Source organism: Nyctereutes procyonoides, unplaced genomic scaffold (assembly GCF_905146905.1).
Source record: "Nyctereutes procyonoides isolate TBG_1078 unplaced genomic scaffold, NYPRO_anot_genome, whole genome shotgun sequence".
NCBI classification, from domain to species: Eukaryota; Metazoa; Chordata; class Mammalia; order Carnivora; family Canidae; genus Nyctereutes; species Nyctereutes procyonoides.
In genome coordinates, this window is record NW_026575126.1 from 8,071,942 (window position 1) to 8,096,034 (window position 24,093).

Here is a 24,093-nt window from a genome sequence, read left to right on the forward strand (position 1 = left end):
GTGAGATTAATATAAACACCCTTCAGGATATCTACCTAGCTCTCAAGACCTTTTAGGGGTTTTTGTACATGTGGGGTGGGCTCAGCAGCAGCTATGCTTTTGTGTTTTACAACCCCAATATTGCCCAGCTGGACCAAATGTGGACACCTGACCCAAGCTAGGCTAATCACAATGCCCTCCAGGGAGCTCAGAATTGGGAATGAGCAAGTTCACTCTCTGTCAGGGCTTTATCATCAACAGGAGAGACATGAATCTCCGGAGCAGTGGTACGCACACATTCTATCCCCTACATGGCCACAACCACAGAGAAAGAAAAGACTAAAACAACAGGGAAATGGAGTGAGTGCTGCCTCTGCTTCTCACTGACATCTGGTTCCTGTTTCCAGTCCCTTCCTGGGGTCAGTCTTTAGGTTCCATAAAACACAAGAATATCTATATATAACAAATGTCCTTATGAAAATCATGTAGTCCAGGTTGGATCCCATTATTTATAACTCAACCATCCTATCCAATGTGTCACATAAAGCATGAAGCACATAGAAAGGGCTCAAAATATGACAGTGGCAGCAGCTGTCTGATCTTTAATCTGCATGAAGCAGAGACTTCCTTAACAAACTCTTGAAAGAGGCCTACGCTGGTGTTCAAAACACAGACTGACCTCAAGGAGGCCATAGTCTACCCTTCTGTTGGAGGTCTGTAAGAAATCTGTAAGAAAACAGTCCGGTCTCAAGTTTCCTGCTAGATCCAAAAAAATTCCCATTGCTAAAGATAGCTCAAAAAAGAAAGAAATTCTAGAATAACAATCAAATTACAACAATGAAACATTCATAAACAGAATCAAATGCCTAAGTTTAGAGCCTAAAGCAAAAATCAGACTCGGTAAGTTTTCTCCTAACCAACCAAGATAAAAGCGGAATATTTACAGTTAAAACTGTCCTGAACTCCCTTCTTTTCTTGGGCAATGCCTACTAAATTTAGACTTCTACGTTTTTTAACACTAAGATGTACCTGTCTTTTGACATCCACAAGCCAGAGGCTATTTTCCTCATTACAGTAAAGATACCAAACTGGTAACCTGAGTTAACGCCAACAAGAACTTATCACTGATTCTAAAAAGCCCAGCTCCTTCAGGAGTGCAGGATGTTGTCTACATAGTTATCCAGAGTCAACCTATGTATACTCAGATGAAGCAGTGTACAATCAAGTTATATAAGCCAAACTGCAGTCAAGTCCTACTTTATGCCACTTGTTCTTGCAAACAAATTAATCACACAACTGCTAAGATACATGCAGAAACAAAGTGTTGTTACTAACTTAATGACTGTAACCTTAGTATCTGTTTCAGGAGACAAAACAATATCATAGCATAACAATATCAATTTTATGTACTAAGGTTCTCCATCATATCTGAGTGTAGTCTAGTACACTATCGTGTATAAAATATGAAATATGAATAGTCTGAATGGATCGATTCCATTGTTTCCTTAACATATGTAGATAGTAATATTTTTAAAAGCAAAACTGCCAATCTTAACCATGACTACCCTGATATTTTTAACCTAAGATCTGAAAAAATACATATATATCCTAACCCATAATTTTCTTAATAAAAAAATTTTTGTGATATCTGACCTCTCATGAATCTGATTTTCTCTAATATCTGACTGCCATTCATATTTGCATATAAGTACCACCCACACACAATGAGATAATATTTGTAGCATCCATTTAAAAATTCCTGAAGCACGTTGGAAGCTTAATTTTCCTAAATTAATGGGATAACATATACCAGTGATCATGAAACCATCTGTACACAATATTATAAATAAAATTTATTTATAAACACTAGAGGGTGCTGTAATTCAACAGTGCCTGGTGTCTGGCTCTGATGCTCAAAATTTTTTCCTCAATTAAAGATAAATTAAGATAATTTTCAGCACCAACAATTTTTGCTCTTGAACTAATACATGGAGATACTTTATGAGACAGAATTCCTTTCTCCCAGGATATATAATGAAACTCAGTAGATTCCACTGAAATAATTTTTATACTTACTGCATATTTAATATTGTGTTAAATGGACAGAATAGAAAATAAGTTCAGAAGAGTATAAAGATGGTCCTTGCCTTTAAAGTAAATTAATGCAATAGTCAGATGGTTAAGAGAAGGTGTATCTTATAATTTCATAGGCTTATTAAAGGAAAACTACAAAATAAATTTGTTAAAAGACATATTTCAATTTTAGTTGCTAAGTATTAAGGTATGATTTAGCTATTTTACAAGAGTAATCTGAAATTCAGTATTCAAGATAACAAAACTGACACTGCTGTGGAATATCATCTGATACCTTAAAAAATATTTTTAAGCCAATAGGTATGAGAAACTGGAAAAGATCCAAGGCTTTGAATATTCAGAATAGGAAATAATGATATCAAATTTAAATCTTCAAAAAAGATGTATTTTGTGCTAGTTTCTAAATTATTCCTGAAACATTTGTAAGCTCAATTACAAGTCTACGGAATTTTCAAAATTGAGAGTAATTTATGTTGCCAGTTAGCAGTCCAGAAAAGTTCCCAGGAGTATGAGTTTCCAATAGATAGCATTAGATAATCACAAATAACAAAGTTTAATGTTAGTAGAATAAATCATCTATGTATTTCAAGAAAGTAACTATTAATTGAGATACTAGGGATCCCTGGGTGGCGCAGCGGTTTGGCGCCTGCCTTTGGCCCAGGGCGCGATCCTGGAGACCCGGGATCGAATCCCACGTCGGGCTCCCGGTGCATGGAGCCTGCTTCTCCCTCTGCCTGTGTCTTTGCCCCTCTTTCTCTCTCTCTGTGACTCTCATAAAAAATAAAAAAAAAAAAGAAAGATTTAATTGAGATACTATTTAATCCTAATAAAGTATTTTGCCTTTAAAATGTTTAGGGAAAGAAACAAATACTTCTAAAATTCGCATACTCCAAATCAACCAATCTCTTTCCCTTTCTCTCCTGCTTGTGCACTCGCTTACACACATATATACACAGTGCATGCATGCACACTCACATACCAACTACTTCCCAAGAGAGACCTATCTGGTGAATACCTCTCTTCCTTTCCCTAATGAATTACCAAGAGCCCCCAAATAAATCCGTAACTGGCACCTGTTGATTAGAGGGTCACTCCAAGTTTACAATAGGTCCAGATAAATTGTTCCAGATTAACAGAATATAATACTTGAGAAAAGCCAGAGATACCACTGAACCAGGCTCACAAACCACCCAAACTCTAAGAACCAAAATATATGGCAGTCAGAGATGTAACCAGATTGGTGAAACCCAAAGAAATTCTAAACATGGAAGCACTGCATTATAGTTGGAAGTATGTATTTGGCACTTACATTCTTTTGGCACTCGCTTCCCCTTTTTATGTTTATCTGTCTTACATCTGCCAGATTCCCAGGGCCCTTATTACACTTTTTTTTTTATTTATTTATTTTTTTTTTATTTATGATAGTCACAGAGAGAGAGAGAGAGAGGCAGAGACACAGGCAGAGGGAGAAGCAGCCTCCATGCACCGGGAGCCCGACGTGGGATTTGATCCCGGGTCTCCAGGATCGCGCCCTGGGCCAAAGGCAGGCGCCAAACTGCTGCGCCACCCAGGGATCCCCCCTCATTACACTCTAAATGCCCAGCTGTCATTTCAGGTAATGCCTTCTACTGCAATAGGTGAAAGCATATATGTTCATTAGAGTATTAATGTTTGAAACATTCACATACCTACTCTTTCATGAAGTTCTTCTGAACCATTATATACACCTCCACTAATGAAAAGTATGGCTTTAAACCAGTTACAAGTAAAGTTTTTTAGTCCTTTTGAGCAAGCCTCAAATCACTACTATGAACCCTGTATTTTGCAGCTACAACATAATCCTGCTCATAATCTTAGCTTCCCCCTAATATTTAAGGCTTTTGCCCATAAACCCGAAAAGTTTAGAGCCTACATAAAGTGAGGATTGGGTAGAAATATGTAGTTTTATTTACAAACACTAACTTTCATCTCTTAGTATTATGTAACATCATGTTACATAAAAACATTTTAATAAAATAATAATTCAAGAAGAATACCTGCTTTCTGTGATTTCTAAATCCGGCTGCAAACTAATAGTCTCTGTTGTAATCTCCACTTTCCGTACACTTCCAAAAAAGTCCGTTATCAGGACATTTTTAGGATCCCTCTGAAAAAGATCAGTGCGATGTCCAGGGGTAGACACACAGAGGCTTCTAGGACATACCTGAAACTGAAAAACATATATATAACAATAACAAATATACACATATACATAAAACTTTTATCAAATCAGTAATAGTAGACTACAGTATTTTTTTTTTAAAGATTTATTTATCAATGGGGAGGGAGGCAGAGGAAGAGGGACAGAATGCCAAGCAGACTCCCCACCAAGCACAGAGCCTGACTCAGAGCTAATCCTATTACCCCGAGATCATGACCCAAGCCAAAACCAAGAGTCAGACACTCAACTGACTGAGCCACCAGGCACTCCAATTGTCGTATATTTTTAAAACTTTCTCAACTTAAAGAAGCAACTGATTCTAAAGATTCAAGTTTCATTGCTGTGGTAGTACTTGACATTCTAAGAAAGCTATACAAACATTAGAACAGGTAATAAAAAGGAGAGCTGTCCAAGAAGGGAAAAAAACATTCACTTTTTTTAATCATACGTTACAAAATATATTTTGAACTTTAAATTTAGTGAGAACTTACATGTAACACTATGAAAAGAACTGATTTTTTTTTCCTGCATCTATACTCATCTCAGTGGGGTGCTCTACCAGAATGGTTTTTAAACATTTTATAATCATGACCCTTCATTCAAATTTTAAATTCAAATTAAATATTATACAGAAGCCCAAAATATAAAAAAGATTAAAAACAGAGCTACTCTGAAAGGTAGAAAGCTGAGGCACTGACACCCTCCCTCACTGGATACACCCCTTGTTCTCCTGCTGTGAACCTATGTAAAACCATTCTATAAATTAAGTAACTTTCTTAGTTTATCCATAATGGAAAAAAAAGCAAGGCATCTCCAGATGCTCCAGTGCTGAAAGAATACAGCCTGAAAACCACGACTTCATCTCACACAGATCTCATGATAATTTCTGTTAATCCTATCATTGATATTCCACATCAGTGAATTCCCAAGGATAGATATGTGCTCATTCACTCAGCAAAGCAGAAAAAAATATCTACATACATTTCATACTGTTATCTTCCATAGAGGACACAAAAGTTGATAGGACATGGTCCTATCCTCAAGGCTTTATGTTAGAAACAAACATAACAAGACAGAAAGAAAGGTGACAGGTTCTACTTCAGAAAAGGATAAACTTTTCATAGTTTGAAGATAAGAAAAGAGAAGGAGTAGGATTTAAGCTACGTTCTGAAGGAAAAGGGAGATTACAGATGGGAAATAACATTCTTAATAAAGAAGCAAAGATGTATCAGGCTAATAACCTAGTTTGGCAGAAGCACAGGATATGTGAAGAAAACCACGAGAGGCCTGCTAGCAAGGGCGTAGGGCCCACAGCACCTACCCACCGATGGAGACAAGACCATATGTATACATAATCACCAATATGACGGGAGGTGAGTGGGGAAGAGCAAAGCAGCCAGGATTTATGAAACAGTGACCCAAGCACAGCTCAATGCAATTTGTAGATATTCTGATTGAAACCTACCAATAACTTTGAGGTAAGTAAAGATTACTATCTCCACTTCAAACTAAAGCTCAAAAAGATTAATAATTTGCCTAATATCACAATGCCATCCTGGTTCAGGAAAACAGTAAAAGGAAATACAAAGAAGAATCAGAAAATTTAAAAAAAAAAAAAGAATCAGAAAATAAATTAAGAAGCAGTGAAGGCAAAAAGGGTGGAGAAAGTAAAATGCCAAACTTACTTACTTACAAGTAAGTAATATGCCAAACAGGAAAGACAATGCGGATGGATGGCTGAAGAAACACAATAAAAGATAAAATACACAAAGATAAGACTGAAGTCCTATGTATACTGAAGGCATTCCTGTATGAGCAAGCAACGTGGTGGGCTTTATTAGGCACCAACAGAAGAAAGCAGGAAAAGCAAAGAGAATGAGCCTGGGCAACAAGATAAAAATATTACCTCTTTGCTGCTAAAATGATCATACTTCTACTTTCTATGAAATTATTCCTTCCTTCAAGAATATTTTATCCTATCAATCTGACTTCCTTGGCTTTAGCAACATTAATTTTTAATAATCTCCTTCACTTACAGAATCTTCACACTCTAGCCAAGGATTGATTATATGCTTACTATTGAAGAGAAGGATTCCAATTTCTGTGCCTCTGCAGGTACTCCATTTTCCTAGAATATGTTATACTTCTCTTCTTCCAAACCTGAAAATCTACCTCTTCTAAGAAAATTTTAATCACTGATCCCACTGTATTTAAAGGAATCATATAAAAGTGTATTGTTGTCATATCCTTTCATTCATTCAAAATATTCACTGAGAATCTACAAATACACGAGGTGCTATATAATTAAGTTCTGTGGGTAGTAAGATGAATAAAGCATGGTTCTTATACTTATTTAAGAACCTCAAAGCCTCGAGGGAACACCACCAATATAAACCATGACTGAGCAATATTAAAAGCATCTCAAAGGTACATAGCAAGAGTTTTATTTTCACAGAGGAAAGAACTTTATCTGGAGGATCTGAAGACTTCATTTAATAGGAAATACTGTATAAATGTGCTTTTCAGCTATTACCAATGATACTATAAGTTTTTAAGAGGCCAGGTACCATTGTCTTCTAATTTTGCTGCTCCTGAAGCTTCTAATATTATACTCTGATACCCAACAAATTTTCCAATACACATACATATGACAAAATAGGTATTATTCCACAACATCTTAAATTATATCAAATCACTAGAATATTTAACTTCAAGGAAAGGGATCATTCCTACTGAACAAGATTAAAATAATCATCATTCAATTAAAAAAACAAAAGCATATTAGTGAGGAATGTTTATTAAAAACCATACAGCACCTGTGGGAAAAAACAAACACATAAACAAACAAAAGTTTCTTCAGTCTTTCCAGTATGATTTCAATGGAAGAAGTTATTTTTTAAAAAAATCCATTAGACATTTGAAGTGTGAAGTACATATGTTGTAAACTTTTGAGACAGTGTGTCGAATATTAAATAAAATATAATATATAATTAAAAATGGGAATAAACTTAAAAACTAAAGTAACTGGAATTTAGGTGACTACAGTTTTCTTACAAAGTAGCATTATAACAAATTTTGTTTTAACATCTAAATTGATATTAAGATTTAACAGGCATCAAAATATATAACCTTCAAAATATAGCAAGTAGTTCTGTGTTATCAAATATGATAGCTTCTAACAGTGGTTTTTAGAATTTTGCAAAACTTCTTTAATTAAAAAGAAAAAAATTACCTGAAATGTATCTAAATGATAAAAGACATCAATGCAAAGCTGTTTGGCTGATGTACGAGAGCCCCAAGCCCAGTCTACTCGATCTCCCTCTCATTCTGAAGCTCTGTGAAGGCAGACAGTGCCTGCCTCTTTCAATAGGATGAAAGTGGCTGGCACTTAGTCAAAACTCAAAAAAAATATTTATGAATAAAAGAACAGGGCATAAGTTAATGAAATAAAGAGTGAAAGTCATCAATGCACAGTATTACCCAATCTACAACTGTTGCTTCAAGCTTTCTATTATGCCTACTGTCACATTCAGTAAGTTCAAAGAGGCGACTACTATAGACGGCACGAGAGAGAAATAAAGCTCCAAAAAACCTTTTTAATCTTACTTAAATTCCAACAGGGAAGAGGTATGGGGTTATTCCAGGAGGTGGGAGGATCCGATTTGACCCCCAAAGAATAAGTAGAATTTCAGTAAGTGGATCTAAAAAAAGTACACTTCTGGTAGAGAAAAGAGCATGAGCAAATGAAGGAAAGACACAAGGTAACTGGGCTAGACTTTAGGCTTCCGGTAGTAAAGAGAGAGAGATTACTGTAAAGGGAGATTCAAAACAATTCAAAGGGTTCAACATGGGAAACAGTACCGTGGCAGTACGGCGGGTAAAGGACTTCACTTTCCACAGGAAGCATACCTATGCGCTATGATCAAACCAAGCAAAGACTTACAAGGTCATTCATATTGGTTTGGCTGGCTGGATTAATTTCTTCCAAAAATTCCAAGACATAAAATGTGTATCTATCCATAAGGTGGACTCCAATTGCAGGATCAGGTTGATGCTATGAAAAAACAAAGCATATACAATGGGCATATTATTCAGCCATTTAAAAAAAAAAAAGACAACAAAAGAGAGATCTTGCCATTTTGCAGCAACATGGATGGATCTTGAGGACATTGTACTAAAGAAATAGGTCAGAGAAAGACAAATACTGTATGATCTCACCTATATGTGTAATCTAAAAACAACAACAAGAACAAAAACCAACCTTATAGATACAGAGAACAGACTGGTGGTTGCCAGAGATGAGATATGGAGGGTAGATGGAGGGCAGATTTAAGGCAAAACTCTAAATTATCTAATAATACACTACTGTTAAATAGCTTGAATTACAAGAAAAAAAAAACCCCACAAAACTCTAAATTACTATGTTACTATGAAAGTACATCTTAAAAGTTCTCATCACAAGAAAAAAATTCTGTAACTATGTATGGTGACTATCTTTGGTAGAGGGGGCAGGTCTAGTGATATATGTTAACTAGACTTATTGTGATTATTTTGCAATATATGCAAATATTGAATCATTATGTTGTTTACCTAAACATAATATTGTAGTCAATTATACTTCAATAAATTTCTTTTAAAAGCAAAGCCAAAAAAAAGAAGTAAATGTTTTAAATGCAATCAAAATTTCCTTCTAAGGTATTAAAAAGTCCAAGAATAAAAAAACCCAGATATATTCATTAAGCATATAAATGATTTGCAAAACAGCTACATATTCCAAAGACAATGCAGTTTACAAATAGGAAGTAGGCACCTACCGAGAGTGAATCTTCTCCCACTTGGCTACTAGCTAAAGCCATTATGTTAGGAGAATAGAATCGTTCATACATGGATGCTCCTTGACAAGTATCAATAATAAACAGCAACTCGTTGTAGCTGAAAGAAAGTGGTAATATATTTAACACGAATCATGCTGTTAATCATACACTGATTAATATTTTTACAATACTTGCTTGCATAATATAAGATGTTAAAGTCCTATCTTAGTCATTTCATTAGTTAAAAATTTGTGACTTTTCGGTAGAATTCCCAATACAAAACTGATATTAGAAATATTAAAACTATAATCCTGTCCAAGGAAACTACCTCAACAGGTTGTACCACAAAGTGGCTGCCCCAACTTATCTTGGCCACATGATTCAGGCTATCCTAGAATATGAGCCAGATTCAGGAAAACACATATATGATTTAGTCACCATACTCAAAAAGCTTAATATCTACTAGAAGAGAGACACATAAACATTTAACTAAATGGAATGTGCTAAGAGTTACAAATAGTTATTAGAGCCTATAATATGCCTGACCCTAAGCTGGGGATATGACAGTCCCTGTCTTCATAGAACTTAGAGTCTAACAAAGTCAAAGTGCTCTAAGAGCACTGAGAAAGGAAGTCCTCTTGATTTGATTATAAGATAATGGAAAACAGATGACTTGTGAACCACAGTGTGGATGTACAAATGAAAACTGAAGGAAAGAATATGAACTGAGAAATGTTGTTCTTTGGCAGATATAGTTTTTAGACATCTTCAGAATGACCAATTTCTCTGAGTGGTGCATAATCTTACTTTGGGAATAACAAATTGTAAAATATTTTTAAAGAAAACTGTTGTATAAAACTCTACCATAGAAACCTTAGACCTTAGAGAGGTAGCTTTGGAATAAAACCTCGGCTGCAGTAGGCTACCTGGGCAAGCCCTATGTGCACGTCAGGGGAGAAATCAGTGCAGGGCTAAGAGTGACATCAGATGAAGACTGTGGGACCCAAACTTGAAGACCCATTAAAAATACTCAATTAAAAAAAAAAAACTGTAAAGAAAGGCAGTCAGTGAAAGGTGATGTCTGGCCTGGGCAATGAAAGGTGAGTTATTTTAACAAAGGAAGGAACAGCACATTACAGGGTAGGATAAAGGCTGTACGAAGGCACCCAAATTTGAAAAAGAATTAATTGTTTGGGAAAAGGGGAACAGTACTATGTAGTTAGGATTTACAGTAAATTTGGGGAAATGGAAGAAATTAGTTTCAAAAAGGTAACATAGAGCCAATCTATATTGTACCTCACGTGAAGTATGGATCTTATCCTCTAAGTCTAGAGAAGCCAACCAGGGCTTTTGTTACTTGAAAATAACATAATCAGCTCTCTATTTTAGAATGGGCTGCCTAGCTGGAGAAAGTAGGGAACAGATATATTTTTCAAAAGTTTCTTTCAGACACCTGATCTAGGTAAACAACTAACATTGCACCTAGAAAAGCAAGCAAGCAATCTTGCCCACAGTATCTAAGCAGGTGATAGAAGGAACAATTCATATGACCTATTTGTCCTGAGACAAAATTCTGTGGAGGCCCCTGAGGATCAGAAACATCTAAGGTTATGAGGGGCAGTACAGTAAAACAATTCAGAGAGCTCTATGACTAGAGCACTTAGGAATGAATCCCAGTGCTGGACTTACTAGTTGTGCAAAATCTGGCAAATTACTGAAATCAATTTATGCCTCAATTTACTCATGTGTGAAAATAATATTAATAGTATCTACTTCATGGAGTTGTTATTGAAATTAAATGAGAGAGTATACATAAAACACAGTGCCTAGGGATCCCTGGGTGGCGCAGCGGTTTGGCAACCTGCCTTTGGCCCAGGGCGCGATCCTGGAGACCCGGGATCGAATCCCACGTCAGGCTCCCAGTGCATGGAGCCTGCTTCTCCCTCTGCCTGTGTCTCTGCCTCTCTCTCTCTCTCCCTGTGTGACTATCATAAATAAATAAAAATTAAAAAAAAAAAAGAATTTAAAATTAAAAAACAAACAAACAAAAAAAAACAACAACAAAAAAAACCACAGTGCCTAGCATCTAGTACACATTCAATAAAGGTAAACTATGAATAAGATAAAACTAGTACCTAACAAAAGCTTTCCCTTCAACACTTCCATTCATCCTGCTTATGCATATAATTCAATATTTACATTTAATTTGTAGCATAGCTGTATACATATTTCTTTTTTCCACTAGATTTTAAACACTGAAGGCAGAATAAACATATTTCTTTCTGTGCCATGTGTTTAGAAGGTAAACCCATAAGTGCTTATTGAAGATAATCAAGTTAAAAGCACTTCTACTGCTTTATATTCACTTACATTTATGACAACTTTCAACTAGAGGGGTGCTTACCCATGGCTTACTAACAATATATCATCCTTAATGTAAGTTACAAATATTATATTAATAATAATTTCAAAAAATAATAATAATTTCAGCATTTTTTCTAAAGAAGAAATAATGTATTGCTATCATGTGGAGAGTCAGAGAAATGTACAAAAAGTAACAATAGGCTAAAGTTGGAAAAAAATATATGTGCACAATCCACCTACATAATAGGGACCTTGATTGATGGGACTCTTATTTCCTCCAAAAACACTGCTAAATAAATAGATAAATAAACACACAAACATTGCTAAATAACAGAGATTACCTTAAAAAGTTAACTTTTTTTATGCTCTTTAATAACACTTAAGTTTCTTTTAAAAATAGTCAGTAAAAATAATAAACATAAGTCTAAGTGAGTAGAAGAAATTATTAAAGTAAATTAAAATCTCATAAAATAAGTTCTGCAAGTTTACTAACCATAGAAAATTAGGTACTAATTTATCTTATGAAAAGTAGTTATTTGCTAATTACCGTCGTTTTTGCCACATTTGCTCAAAAGCATCTGCAAGTTCTATGTTGGTAATTTCTTCGGAATCTTGAAATTTCAAGAAACCATTTCCGCCATGTCCTTGTAGGAGTTAAAAAGATCAAAAACATGTACTTTTTAAATGCAAACTGCACACATCCAGATATAAACATTTACTTCATTCATGGCAATATTTTAATATTATTTGTTATTTTATACTCTAAAATGAAAAGTACTATGAAAACAAAAAAAATTTGATTTTCCATTACACCAATTAAAAATAATGAAAGACTCTGCAAAAAATAGCAGATTTCTCTACAAGTTCTATTGTTCCATTCTAAAAAAGCTCATTTATACTTTTGCACTGGCTCCATTATTATGTCAGAAGTGAGTTTCTATAGATAATTTCTCAAATACAAATACCAGGCAAACATTTGGGTGAGAAAGGGGTTACAAACACTAGCTGGTCCCATAGTATGTTAGTACTGTTCACGGTGTACACCTGGAATGCTATCCTACTAGGAAGTGTTGTTCTCACATAAAAAATAAAACCTGTTTTCCTAAACAATTATACTTTTTCAAACTTAGGTGTCTACTACTATCAACCACTGTCCGAAGAGCTGACCAGAAGACTGTGACATTTAGAATGCATGGATAGAGCCCAGGCTGTCTGGATTCAAATGCTAGTTTTGCCACTTGTGACTGTGTTAATTAAGTTAGGCAAATATCTTGATCTTTCTATGCCTCAGTTTCCCTAGCTGTGAAGTAAGAAATATATCAGCACCATCACTAGCATGCCTATAAAGGGTCCTTTGTGTGGATTTTAAAAGGTACTTCCCATGGGGCATCGAAGTAGGAAAATCTGTCTATTTCAGTGGCCCTCTGAATATATGCAGTCCTGTGAGCTCAAAATTGGTTAGTAGTTTTGTCGTTGTGGGGGAAATATGATACTTCTTCCTCCCATTAGAACAACTCTATAGCAAGGCATACACCTTACTATGTGTAAACATACCGTAGAATGCTACTCCCACTCAACCCCCTAGCCAAACACTTAGGCAGTGCATAACCCACACAACTATAAACACAGCCCCAAATATCAGTACCTAAATCTCTGGATTGCTATAAGGATGAAATGAATTCATACACACAATGATTTACAATATTGCCTGAGGCACAGTAAGCCTCATTAAATATTAGCTATTATCATTTTATTATATTGTTAATTGTCAGCCCTCCTACTCTCTTACATGGGTTGGCAAATTTTCTGTAAAGGCCCAGGTAGTAATGTTTTAGACTTACAGGCCATATGCTCTCTTGCAACTACTGGACTCTTGTCATTGTTGTATAAAGTGGCCACAGATAATATGTAAAACAAATGGATACAACTGGCTCTTATACAACTTTATTTCTAAAACAAGCAATCTTTCCATGGGCCATACTTTATCAAATCCTATCTTTGACTACTGGAATTTCTTCCATATCTGGAGTCCTCCTGAAAGAGTTTCCATAGATTCAGAAAAAAAAGTTGTAAAACCTTTAGTTTATTATATTCAATAAAGCTAAGCTATAAGACTGTACTTTATAATATTTACCACAAAAGCTTGAAAATTTCTTATAACTTCACATAAACTAAAATGAAAATTTTCCTAACTTAGCTCTGCTAACTTATAAAGCTTATAAATTGATCAAATTTGAAAAGCTGTAAGTAAATGCAACATGATAGAAAAAGAAAAGTAAACCACCAAGTAGAAGTCAGTAACCTTCCTGCTGTGTGACATCTAAAAACCATTCTGCACATGTTTTATCATCAGTTGAAACATTTTTAAATATAATTTGGTCAACATTCATATATACCGAATACACCATAAAACAGAGCACTGGTAATGAAAAGATGAAAACCCCATTATCAACAACACCTTGGATTTCAAAATCTAATGAAGGCAATAAATATCCAAACAAGAAAACAGTTAAGTTGAATGCTCATACAGTAACTACAGATTTGGGACACCTCAGTGGCTTAGTTGGTTAAGCATCTGCCTTCGGTTCAGGATGATCCCAGAGTCCCAGGATCAAGCCTCCATTGGACTCCCTGATCAGTGGGAAGTCTGCTTCTCCCTTTGCCTCTCACCCCACTCATGCTTGCTCTTGTTCTCTCTTTCCCAAATAAATAAATAAATAAATAAATAAATAAATAAATAAATAAAATCTTTAAAAAAAAAAAAAAACTACAGATAACACGGGAGTATAAAGAGGGGAGCCTACACCAGCCAAGGAGATAAGAAGTGTCTCTGGGCAATTATAAAATATATGTCAGGACACTTCTGAGGGAAAAATGTTGTAATTATTAATTACATTAGGGTAACAGGTGTAAACTAGGACTGTCTCAGGCAAGTGGAGACATGCGTCACCCTAGACTTACAGAGGAAAACCACCAAAGGAAGTGACCCCTGAGCTAAGACTAACAAGATAAGGAATAATCAGGGAGGCAAAGTGAACTGAGAAGACATCAATAAACAAGGGTCATAGCTTAAGCAAACAGAGGACAGAAAACAGTCCTAGAAGTAGAGAAAGTGCAAAAACTAAAATGAAATAAATAATATCACTAAATAATAATATATTATTATTTTATATATTATATAACTAAATAATTAATAAAACTAAAGCACATTATTAAGACTTTATATCTAGTATTCCTCAAAGTATAGACAAAAGACTATTATTTCGGCTTGTATGTGGGGAGCATATTTAAAATGCAGTTTCTTAAGCCCCATTCTGGACCAAAACTAAATCAGTAATTTTAAAGACCCAAGTATCTGCATTCAAATAATCCCTATATTCGCTAAAATTTGAGACTCCATCAACAGAAAACCCCTGTAAAGGTTTTACACAGAGGAAGGACAGATTTGCAGTTTTTAACTAGTTTAGTAGAATGTTCAACAGGAGACAGAAGGCAATAAGGCTATAGCAGGGATACTAAGTAAAAGGTAAGAAGCTTTACCAGTCATAGTAAAAAAAAAAAAACATTAAAAACAAAGATAATATACCAAGGGGCTGTATAAATGTTACCATTTCAAGTTGTCATAGAAGAAAAGAAAACTCCAAAACAAACTATTTTCAACAAAATTCATTTAAGGTGTTTAAATTTCTTTCCACGAAGATTCCTTTTTGAGGAGAGTCACAATATATTCTATTTCTAAATACCTAAATTCTCAAATTACCTGTCATATAAATAAGAATATTGCTCCTATCATCAGAAAGAAGACGTTTTGACCGAGGAGTACTAGGTGGGATCCTGCCAGTTAATACCCGTAAAAAATTCTCCACAGTTACCTGGGAAAAAAAAGAAGAAATAAGATGAAATAGAACCAGGGGAATTTTCAAAAACATTCCTTCTTCTTTATGCATTACTCAGCATAAGCTGAAAATAAATCGCAAAGTGAAATATAACTCAATTAAAATATATTTATTTAAATATATACACCTCAGCGTTAACTTGCTTCCATTAAATACTAACAGCTGACAAAACTACCCTGGGGGAAAAAAATCAGTTAATTAAATTTAAAACTTGAAATGTTATGCAAAGTATTGCCCAAAATTTAAAAATTATTGTCTTCATAGGCAATTCTTTGGAAAGATACAAAATATAGAAACTTGTAAATAAATTCAGCAACATTATAACTATTACAGTTAATCTGTACAACTACCCAGTGAATTCTAGATAAACATTGAAAGACAGGTCCATAATGAATCATAAAAATAAAACCATAAGGATAATTCCATTAATAATCCCCAAATTATGTATCTTTAATTTTTAATGTATTTTGTTACTTAAATTTTGTTAGAGGTATTTTCAACATGTAAAAAATTCATCACACTTTAAACCAGATTTCCCAACCTGGGATTTGTGGACCTGTAGGATTCTTTGAAAGCATATTTAAAGTTGTATTACACAGATAAATTTAAAAAATAGAAAATTTATCTAGCTTTCTTATTTAACACTTCCCTAGATCACGAGTATATAAATATATATGTATATGTATGTGTTTCTGTGTAAGTGTGCATAATGTTTGGTTTATATTTTCCCCAGAAAACAGCAAAATGCTGAATGTTTTAATAGGATTTCTTTTTGGGTAATTATTTTATGATGGCTAAATCAACAAGTAGAAAGTCCAACATTCATACACATTTAATTACTGAACAAACATTTCTGAGTGCCTTCAAAGGCCTATAAGGAAATTGCTAGGTATAAAATACATAAGATATAGGCTATGTCCTCAGGGAGCATACAGGCTAGGAGGAAACAGATATGATTTTAAAATTGTTTCAAAACAGGGCAGCCCGGGTGGCTCAGTGGTTTAGCATCGCCTTCAGTCCAGGGTGTGATCCTGCAGACCCGGGATCGAGTCCCACATCAGGGTCCCTGCATGGGGCCTGCTTCTTCCTCTGCCTGTGTCTGTGACTCTCTCTCTCTCTGTCTCTCATGAATGAAGGAATGAATGAATGAATGAATGAATGAATAAATAAATAAATAAATAAATAAATAAATAAAATCTTTTTTTTTTTAATTGTTTCAAAACAGGTCTAGGCACACAGAAAATTGTGTCTTCCTTTTGGTAGGCTTGGTAAAAGGAGAAGGACTATTGAGGAAGACTTCACCAAGGAAGACTTCAAATTTTAAACATCCTCACTACCTATTAAATTTAAAATGAATTTTCAAAGGGAAAAATATAGTATAATGCCATTTTTCAGATTTACATTTTAAGTTTTTACTATATATGCATAAAAACACTGGAAGCATACTAAAAGTGATTACCTCTAAGTAGTGGAAATATGGGTAAGTTTTTTTGTTAATCATATTAACTTTTCCCCAATTAATATATTTACTAAAAATACAAACTTGAAATTTTAGGTCAAATATAAAAAATGGACAATGCATTTACTGTAAAAAAAAAAGTTGATACATGAAACCTCACTAAAATATTCTAACATAAAAGCCAAGACAAAGTTGTCCTATCCAAGATACATATATGAAATGTTCATGCTGTGTTAGCCTCACTCATGTATTGTTTTCTTAATATGAACTCCAGAGACAGAATTATTATATCAAAGCTTCAGTGACAACTATATACAAAGTTTAAAGAAAAAGAATAAAACTATTTCATTCTACCACTATTCTAGAATTTAAGTCATGATAAATTTCAAAAATGTTGCTAAATCACACAATATTACCTCATAGCTTCTATAATCCACTTCCACATCATCTCCATACACATTCAGTTCCATATTCTTGTGACTAAACACTGTAGCTGGTTTGGGATTTCTAGGGTTGCATGCCATATCGTCTGCAAGCATCAGAACAATGTGACTTAAAAAAAAAAAAAAACAATCCAGTAAATATGCTACTTAAATAAAACCACAAAAGTTCAAAGCAGACACATTTTATTTATATGAGGCAATTAAGTTCATTCTTTTCATTAAAAATAACTTAAAATAATTATTGAGTACATATTTTAAAAGAGCTTTTTAATTGTTTTCATATCCTGATGCAGTATAAGCTTTAAAGCAAAGAAATTAGAGTAAATATGGCATGAATTTATCTGCAGAACTTGAAGCTACTACCTTAATTTTTTTCCCAACATAGTATATATTTCATCCCATACAGCAAAGGGGAGCTGAAAGAGCTCCACCACCTTCCTTAAATATTTTTTTCTCAATTTTAGGACTATATGACATTTAAGACTTACAGAGTCCACATTAAACCGTGAATTTAACTTTCAGAATCCCAAATGCTTAAGTATGAAAACATGCAAGTGCAACTGGGGCACCAGAGGAACACATCCCCAGTCCAATCACTCTTCACTGGCTCCACTCCATCTCCCTAATACCAGCCGCCATCTCTTGACTAGATACTGAAATGGTTGCTTGCCTGGCTTCTGGCTTCCACTCCTGCCCTCTTTCAGGTCACTTTCCCTATAACTACCAGAATGATCTTTCTTAAGCAAGTTATTAAACTTTCTCACTTAAAATCCTCCAAAGACACCCCATTCCAAATTAGTGGAAAACGGAAACTCCTTTCATGGTCTGAAAGGCTGTAGCTCCTACCATCCATGTTCACTGTGCTCCTTCCACATTGGCCTTTCTGTTCCAGGAATATGCCACACCTTTCCCACTTTAGGGACTACTGACCAAATAAATTCAGACTTCTCCGAAATCTTCCTGTCATTCCAGTATCAGTTAAACTACTCCATTCTCATTACATGTTTAATTTTCTACAGGTCATTTATGAATTGGAGATCCCCATCATCTCCTACCACCACTCCTACTGGAATATAAGCTCTCTGAGGACAGGGGCTTTCTCTATCCTGTTCACCACTGCATCACTCACACTTGGGCTTAGTAAAAGATGCTGGCATATAGTAAGTATTCAATAAATATATGTTGAGTGAATGAAATGTTCTCATTTCTGCATATATTTTCTTCGAGAGAAAATTATAAAATTCATCTTAAATACGCCTCATCTTGATCTTACCATTAAAAGCGATGAACATGAATCAGGCAATTCTTCATTCTACCATATACTTGAGCTTCCCAAACATAAGGGAAAAACTAATGTGGTATACATAATTAGTTTGGCAGGAGGTTGCAAGAAGAAAGTGTTCTGCTGCATATGTTCCAAATACATTAAAGTTCAAAACTGAAACATTGTGATTTTTCTTGAAAATTGGCTAGATTTCTATTTGAAAGGGTTCCAACCCTGCCAAATTCAAAGATCAGATCTTCAGCTGTTACTGATTCATGCTCACAGAATGGTGAAAGCTATTCCTCTTAAAATGGAAAAAATATCTTTCCTTTTTTTGTAACTTAAGATGACGAACTTACATTAAGTTATTATCAATCATCTTTTTTGTTACAAGTCACTATTAAATAAGACTGAACTGACCTCCAAATCTCAATGTAAGAGTATTCTTTAGGTCATTTATTTGACATATAGTTAATTTTACTCTATGAAATCAAATGATCATCAAATATCTATACAATGTCAATGTCATAAAGTAGTAGTAATTTAGGCAGCCCCGGTGGCGCAGCAGTTGAGTGCCGCCTGCAGCCCCGGGGTGTGATCCTGGGGACCCGGGATCGAGTCCCGCATTGGGCTCCCTGCATAGAGTCTGCTTGTGTCTCTACCTCTCTCTCTGTGTGTCTCTCATGAATAAATAAATATAATCTTAAAAAAAAATAAAGCAAATATTTTTTAAAAAGTAGTAATTTCAGCTTAAAATTATAAATTCAGGGGTGCTTGTGTGACTCAGTCTAAGTTTTGGCTCAGGTCATGATTTCAGTGTTGGGGAATTAAGCCCCATCTTGGGCTCTGTGCTCAGTGGGGAGTCTGCTTGTGATTTTCTCCCCGCTCCCTTTCCTTCTGCCCCTCCTGGTGCTCTCTAAAATAAATAAATAAATCTTTTTAAAAAATCATAAATTCAACCAACATTTTTCCTGCAGGTAATTTTAGCCTCAATATAAGTATAATAATCCTCATTTAACATACCATTTTTAAAAAACCATTTTACTTGTAGATAATAAATTTAAAAAATAGGACTGGAAACAGACTGGATTTCAAAGTTTATAAATCCAACCACATATTCTCATTCATTATTTCTAAAACTTAAGAAATGTTCAGTACTCCTTCCTGGAGGAATAAATAATTCTCTTGGTCCAGGTATTAAATTATTTGTATGATATTTACATATATAAATGAAAGTTAACTCCTTAGGCTTATAGTTCTTATAAAACTATAAATAAGTACAAAATTATAAATCACATTTAAAAAAATTATCAAACTAATAATATTCTAAAAACATTAACTGGAGGATGGATGTCATTTTGAAGGAGGATGTCATTTTGCTAACAGTGACTGCTATTATATTTAACAGGAGAAAGAGATTACATCAGGCCTGGTTCTACACTTCAATTTTTTCCCTATATTTTGATATCTACACTACAATATAAGTCAATAATACAGAAAATCTTCATAAAAGTTACGCTGTACAAAATGCAATTCATGAATTCTTGTTATGTTATTTGACTGTTCAGGGATCAGCTTTTTAAAGATTTTATTTATTTACTCATGAGAGACACACAGAGAGACAGAGAGACAGAGAGAGAGAGAGAGAGAGAGAGGCAGAGACATAGGCTGAGGGAGAAGCAGGCTCCATGCAGGGAGCCCGACGTGGGACTTGATCCCAGGACTCTAGGATCATGCCCTAAGCTGAAGGCAGGTGCTAAACCACTGAGCTACCCAGGGATCCCCAGGGATCAGATTTTATATTTAACGAAGATTTTGCCAATAAATATTCTTCAAACATCAGTTACCATGAGATCTAACTGGTTGACTCCTTAAAGTATCTTTTTTACTCGAAATCCCAGTTAGCATCCCAGCAGTTTTTTTTTTCTTTTTAAGATTTTATTTATTTATTTGACAGAGAGAGAAAGAGAGAGAATGAGCAGGAGGGTAGTGGCAGAAAGAAGCAGACTCCTTGCCGAGCAGAGAGCGCAATGCGGGGCTTAATCCCAGGACCCTGAGATCATGGCCTGAGCTGAAGGCAGACGCTTAACTGACAGTCACCAGGTGGCCCCCAGCAGTTATTTAAGTCTTCACTGAGAGGGTATCAAATCAATCACTGCTGGAATTAAAACCAAGGAAAATAAATCTACACTAAAGACATACTACTACATTCCTATAAATAATGACAGCAACTTGCTTTGTATCTTATTAAAATTAAGAGAAAAATCCCTCAAATACATCCAATTGATATAAGAATATGATATTCTTACAGTGTGGCAATTCTATACTACCATGTGTGATGACTCAAATCTCACACTCTATTCAAGGGCCTGCAAAACCTACATCACACAACAAAGCATATGGCAATATGGCATTCTCTCAACACAAAACCAAAAGAAAAAGTGAACACTGAAATTGTACAGAGTTCAAACTGAGTTTGAATCCAAATAATATATTGGTTGTTTACATAATAGTTTCCACTGTTTATTAATTTTACTTTATTTTATGTGCATGTGCATAAGAGAGAAGGGGGGAGGGGCAGAGAGATTATTTTAAGCAGGTTCCACTCAGTACAAAGCCCAATGAGGGGGATTTGATCTCACCACCCTGAAATCATGACCTGAGCCAAAAACAAGCATTTGATACTTAACCGACTGAGCCATCCAGGCCCCCCTCCAGGTATTTTGAATCAAGCATTCCTGTTAAAAAAATATGGGTACATATCTATATATATCTACTAATTTGTATGTCAGATGTATTTGTTACTTTAAATATATATAACAAGTATTAGTGGAGCATAATTTCTTTCCTTTTATAGATTAAAAAACTACTAATATTTTCTTCCCTTACCACTCTTTGGTATATGATTTAAAAAGAATATCTTGATCATGCTTACATAGATTTTAAGGACAACTAAAATAAAAATGAAATTTTAAACCTTGTCAAAAAAAGAAGGCATGAAACAATTTGAGAAACATGGTGGGGGGGGGAGTCTAAAATAAGTACATTTCATTGTGTTTGACAAACATTAAAGGAACAGGTAAACCCTGCAACCAGGCTGTTGGGCCATTCTTCTACTCACTTACTCACTTCCCTAATGTTCTTCCTTGACCCCCAATCAGGAACTAGGAACCAATGGGTTAAAGAAAAAAAACCATTTTAAATAGATGAGTAATTTTTCACTGTCCTACACCATTAGAGTGTGACATTTCAAAAAGCCTAACTCTTCATTTATTAATAGGCTGGTATTACCTTAATAAAATTTTTTCACTGAATTAAATTTAAATAAATTACTGTGTTGGTAAGAGTGTTTTTTTTTTTTTTAAATGTTCAACTAAAATCGCTATATACCCTATAGCCATGTTACTAATCCGAGAATTCGGCCTGAGAGCATCTTTAGCTCCCAGAGTTAGGATCACCAGGCTTATCTTCAGCAATATCAACATCCAATGTAAAACAGTAGCTGAAATTAAGGCAGCAGGAAATCTGAGAATCACAGGGATCTTTGATGCTCTCTTAAATCTCTGCATTTCTGCTCCTAGGTGTTTTGTTTTTGCTTTAGTCTTCGTCATTTTTTTTTTGTTTTGTTTTGTTTTGTTTTTTTACCCCTGACATAAATTATGCTGGATACTCCATAGATCACTGCTTCTGTAGCAATGCAGTGATTGTTGGGCCAAGTAAATTCAACAAACTTTGTTGTATAATCATTAGCTCGATGCCAGAATAATTTACTTTTAGGTTTTTCTCCTCCTTTTCTGTCTTGAGGAATCTCCAAGTTAATAAATCTCATCACCAATGCACTATGAAACTAATCATAACAAATCTGTTAGCCACAGGTGCTAGAACATTAGAATTAGTTTCAGTTTGCCAAATGTCAAACAACGGGCATTACTACAGAATGCCATATAGAATGCCAAGTATTTTATAATTATATTATTAGAAATAAAACTCAAAAACTGCATTGCAGAGATGGGAAATCATTAGTAGCAGACATGTCACATGAAGGTAGAGCTAGTTAGTTGTGGGCTCATGTATTTAAAGTTAGGTGTGGTTTAGTATAATAATAGAACATTTACTGAGCACTTGGTATAGTATAATAATAGAACATTTACTGAGCACTTGGTATATCTGCAATAATAAGCACATTATAAGAATGATCTCACAGATAATTTCCAAGATATGTATTATTAACATCATCCCTACTTTACAGGTTATGAAACTGAGGCACATAGAAGTTAAGTAACACGTCCCAGGTCACAGAACTATTAAATAATAGAGTTTATATTCCAAGCAAGTTTGTTTGACATGATCATTTATTTGCTCTTAATCCTATATTACCCTTAAATTATATGAACTAGGATTTGGAAGAATATAATGATATGCTTTGTTTTTTAATGATAATTTAATCAGCTCAAGATGATTAAGGTAAATGCCTGAACTCATTATTGTTGTTCAATATTTATAGCACATAACTGACATAAAATAGGCCTTTGAAATTCTAAATGGAACCTTCCAGAGACTTTAGCAAACTTTCTTTTTTTTTTTTTAAAAAAAGATTTTATTTATGCATGAGAGACATAGAGAGAGTGAGAGAGAGAGAGAAAGAGAAAGAGAGAGAGGCAGAGACACAGGCAGAGGGAGAAGCAGGCTCCATGCAGGGAGCCTGACGTGGGACTCGATCCTGGGTCCTGGGCTGAAGTCGGCGCTAGACTGCTGAGCTGGGGCTGCCCTTTAGCAAACTTTCAAATTAAAGAATAGCACTAGAGCATATACCTTCTCCTTTGAATGCAGTAAGGTATAACTTAAAATTTTAAGTGCCCACTTAAAATTAAAAATTGGAGAACAGAACTTCAAAGAGATATAGAGGTTAATGTTCTACACAGTTTCCAATCAATTCTCCAAAGCGTGACTCTTTTCTACAGAAAGGCAATGGGATTACATTCTGCTGCTGGCCCTTCCCTCACCAGGTCCCTTCAGCCACCATGCCTGACATTTCACTCTCAACCATCTGCACCTGCACCTGTGGCCTATACCTAAGTCTTCACTGCTGCATCTCTGCTTCCAAAAACTCCCCAACATTAACCATTCTTCCTATAACAGGGGAGGGGGCAAGCCCCAGAGATGCCTAACCCATGCCCTTTCCTTTTCCTGTAGGTGTGTGGCTTTTTTGTTCTTTTTTTAAATCTTTCTTCCCGTTTTCTATTGCTCAGCTTCCCACTAACCAGTTTACTGATTTACTCAAGTACACCAGCCTCAAGGCTTGGAATTCAAATCTGTATATTATATTACCCAAATTATAAGTTACTGTTTTTCTCAACCATTAGAGATGGTTCACAGAAATAGTCAAAAGCCAAATAAAGAATGTTGCATTAACAAAGGCCATTGATCAAGCATAATTTGTCAAAATACATACAATAAAAATTTTTAAATCTTGATATGCCACACACAGTCCATCATAATGGGAATTAATACGTTCAATCTTTCACATATGCTCATGTTTAACAGAAATTTTACTTTTGTTATTTTTCTAGTAATGATTTG

General features: G+C 34.8%; 1 protein-coding gene across 1 annotated transcript in view; it reads right to left on the minus strand.

Annotated features, from left to right (window-relative positions):
• The window catches only part of PIGK (phosphatidylinositol glycan anchor biosynthesis class K), a 108,578-nt gene that overhangs the window by 55,199 nt on the left and 29,286 nt on the right, over positions 1-24,093 (minus strand). The window contains exons 4-9 of the mRNA XM_055341384.1: positions 17,223-17,358; positions 15,212-15,323; positions 11,999-12,095; positions 9,088-9,205; positions 8,217-8,327; positions 4,110-4,282 (exon numbers count right to left, since the gene is read on the minus strand). Coding sequence (XP_055197359.1) covers positions 4,110-4,282; positions 8,217-8,327; positions 9,088-9,205; positions 11,999-12,095; positions 15,212-15,323; positions 17,223-17,358 — 747 coding nt within the window. The remainder of the gene's footprint in view (positions 1-4,109; positions 4,283-8,216; positions 8,328-9,087; positions 9,206-11,998; positions 12,096-15,211; positions 15,324-17,222; positions 17,359-24,093) is intronic.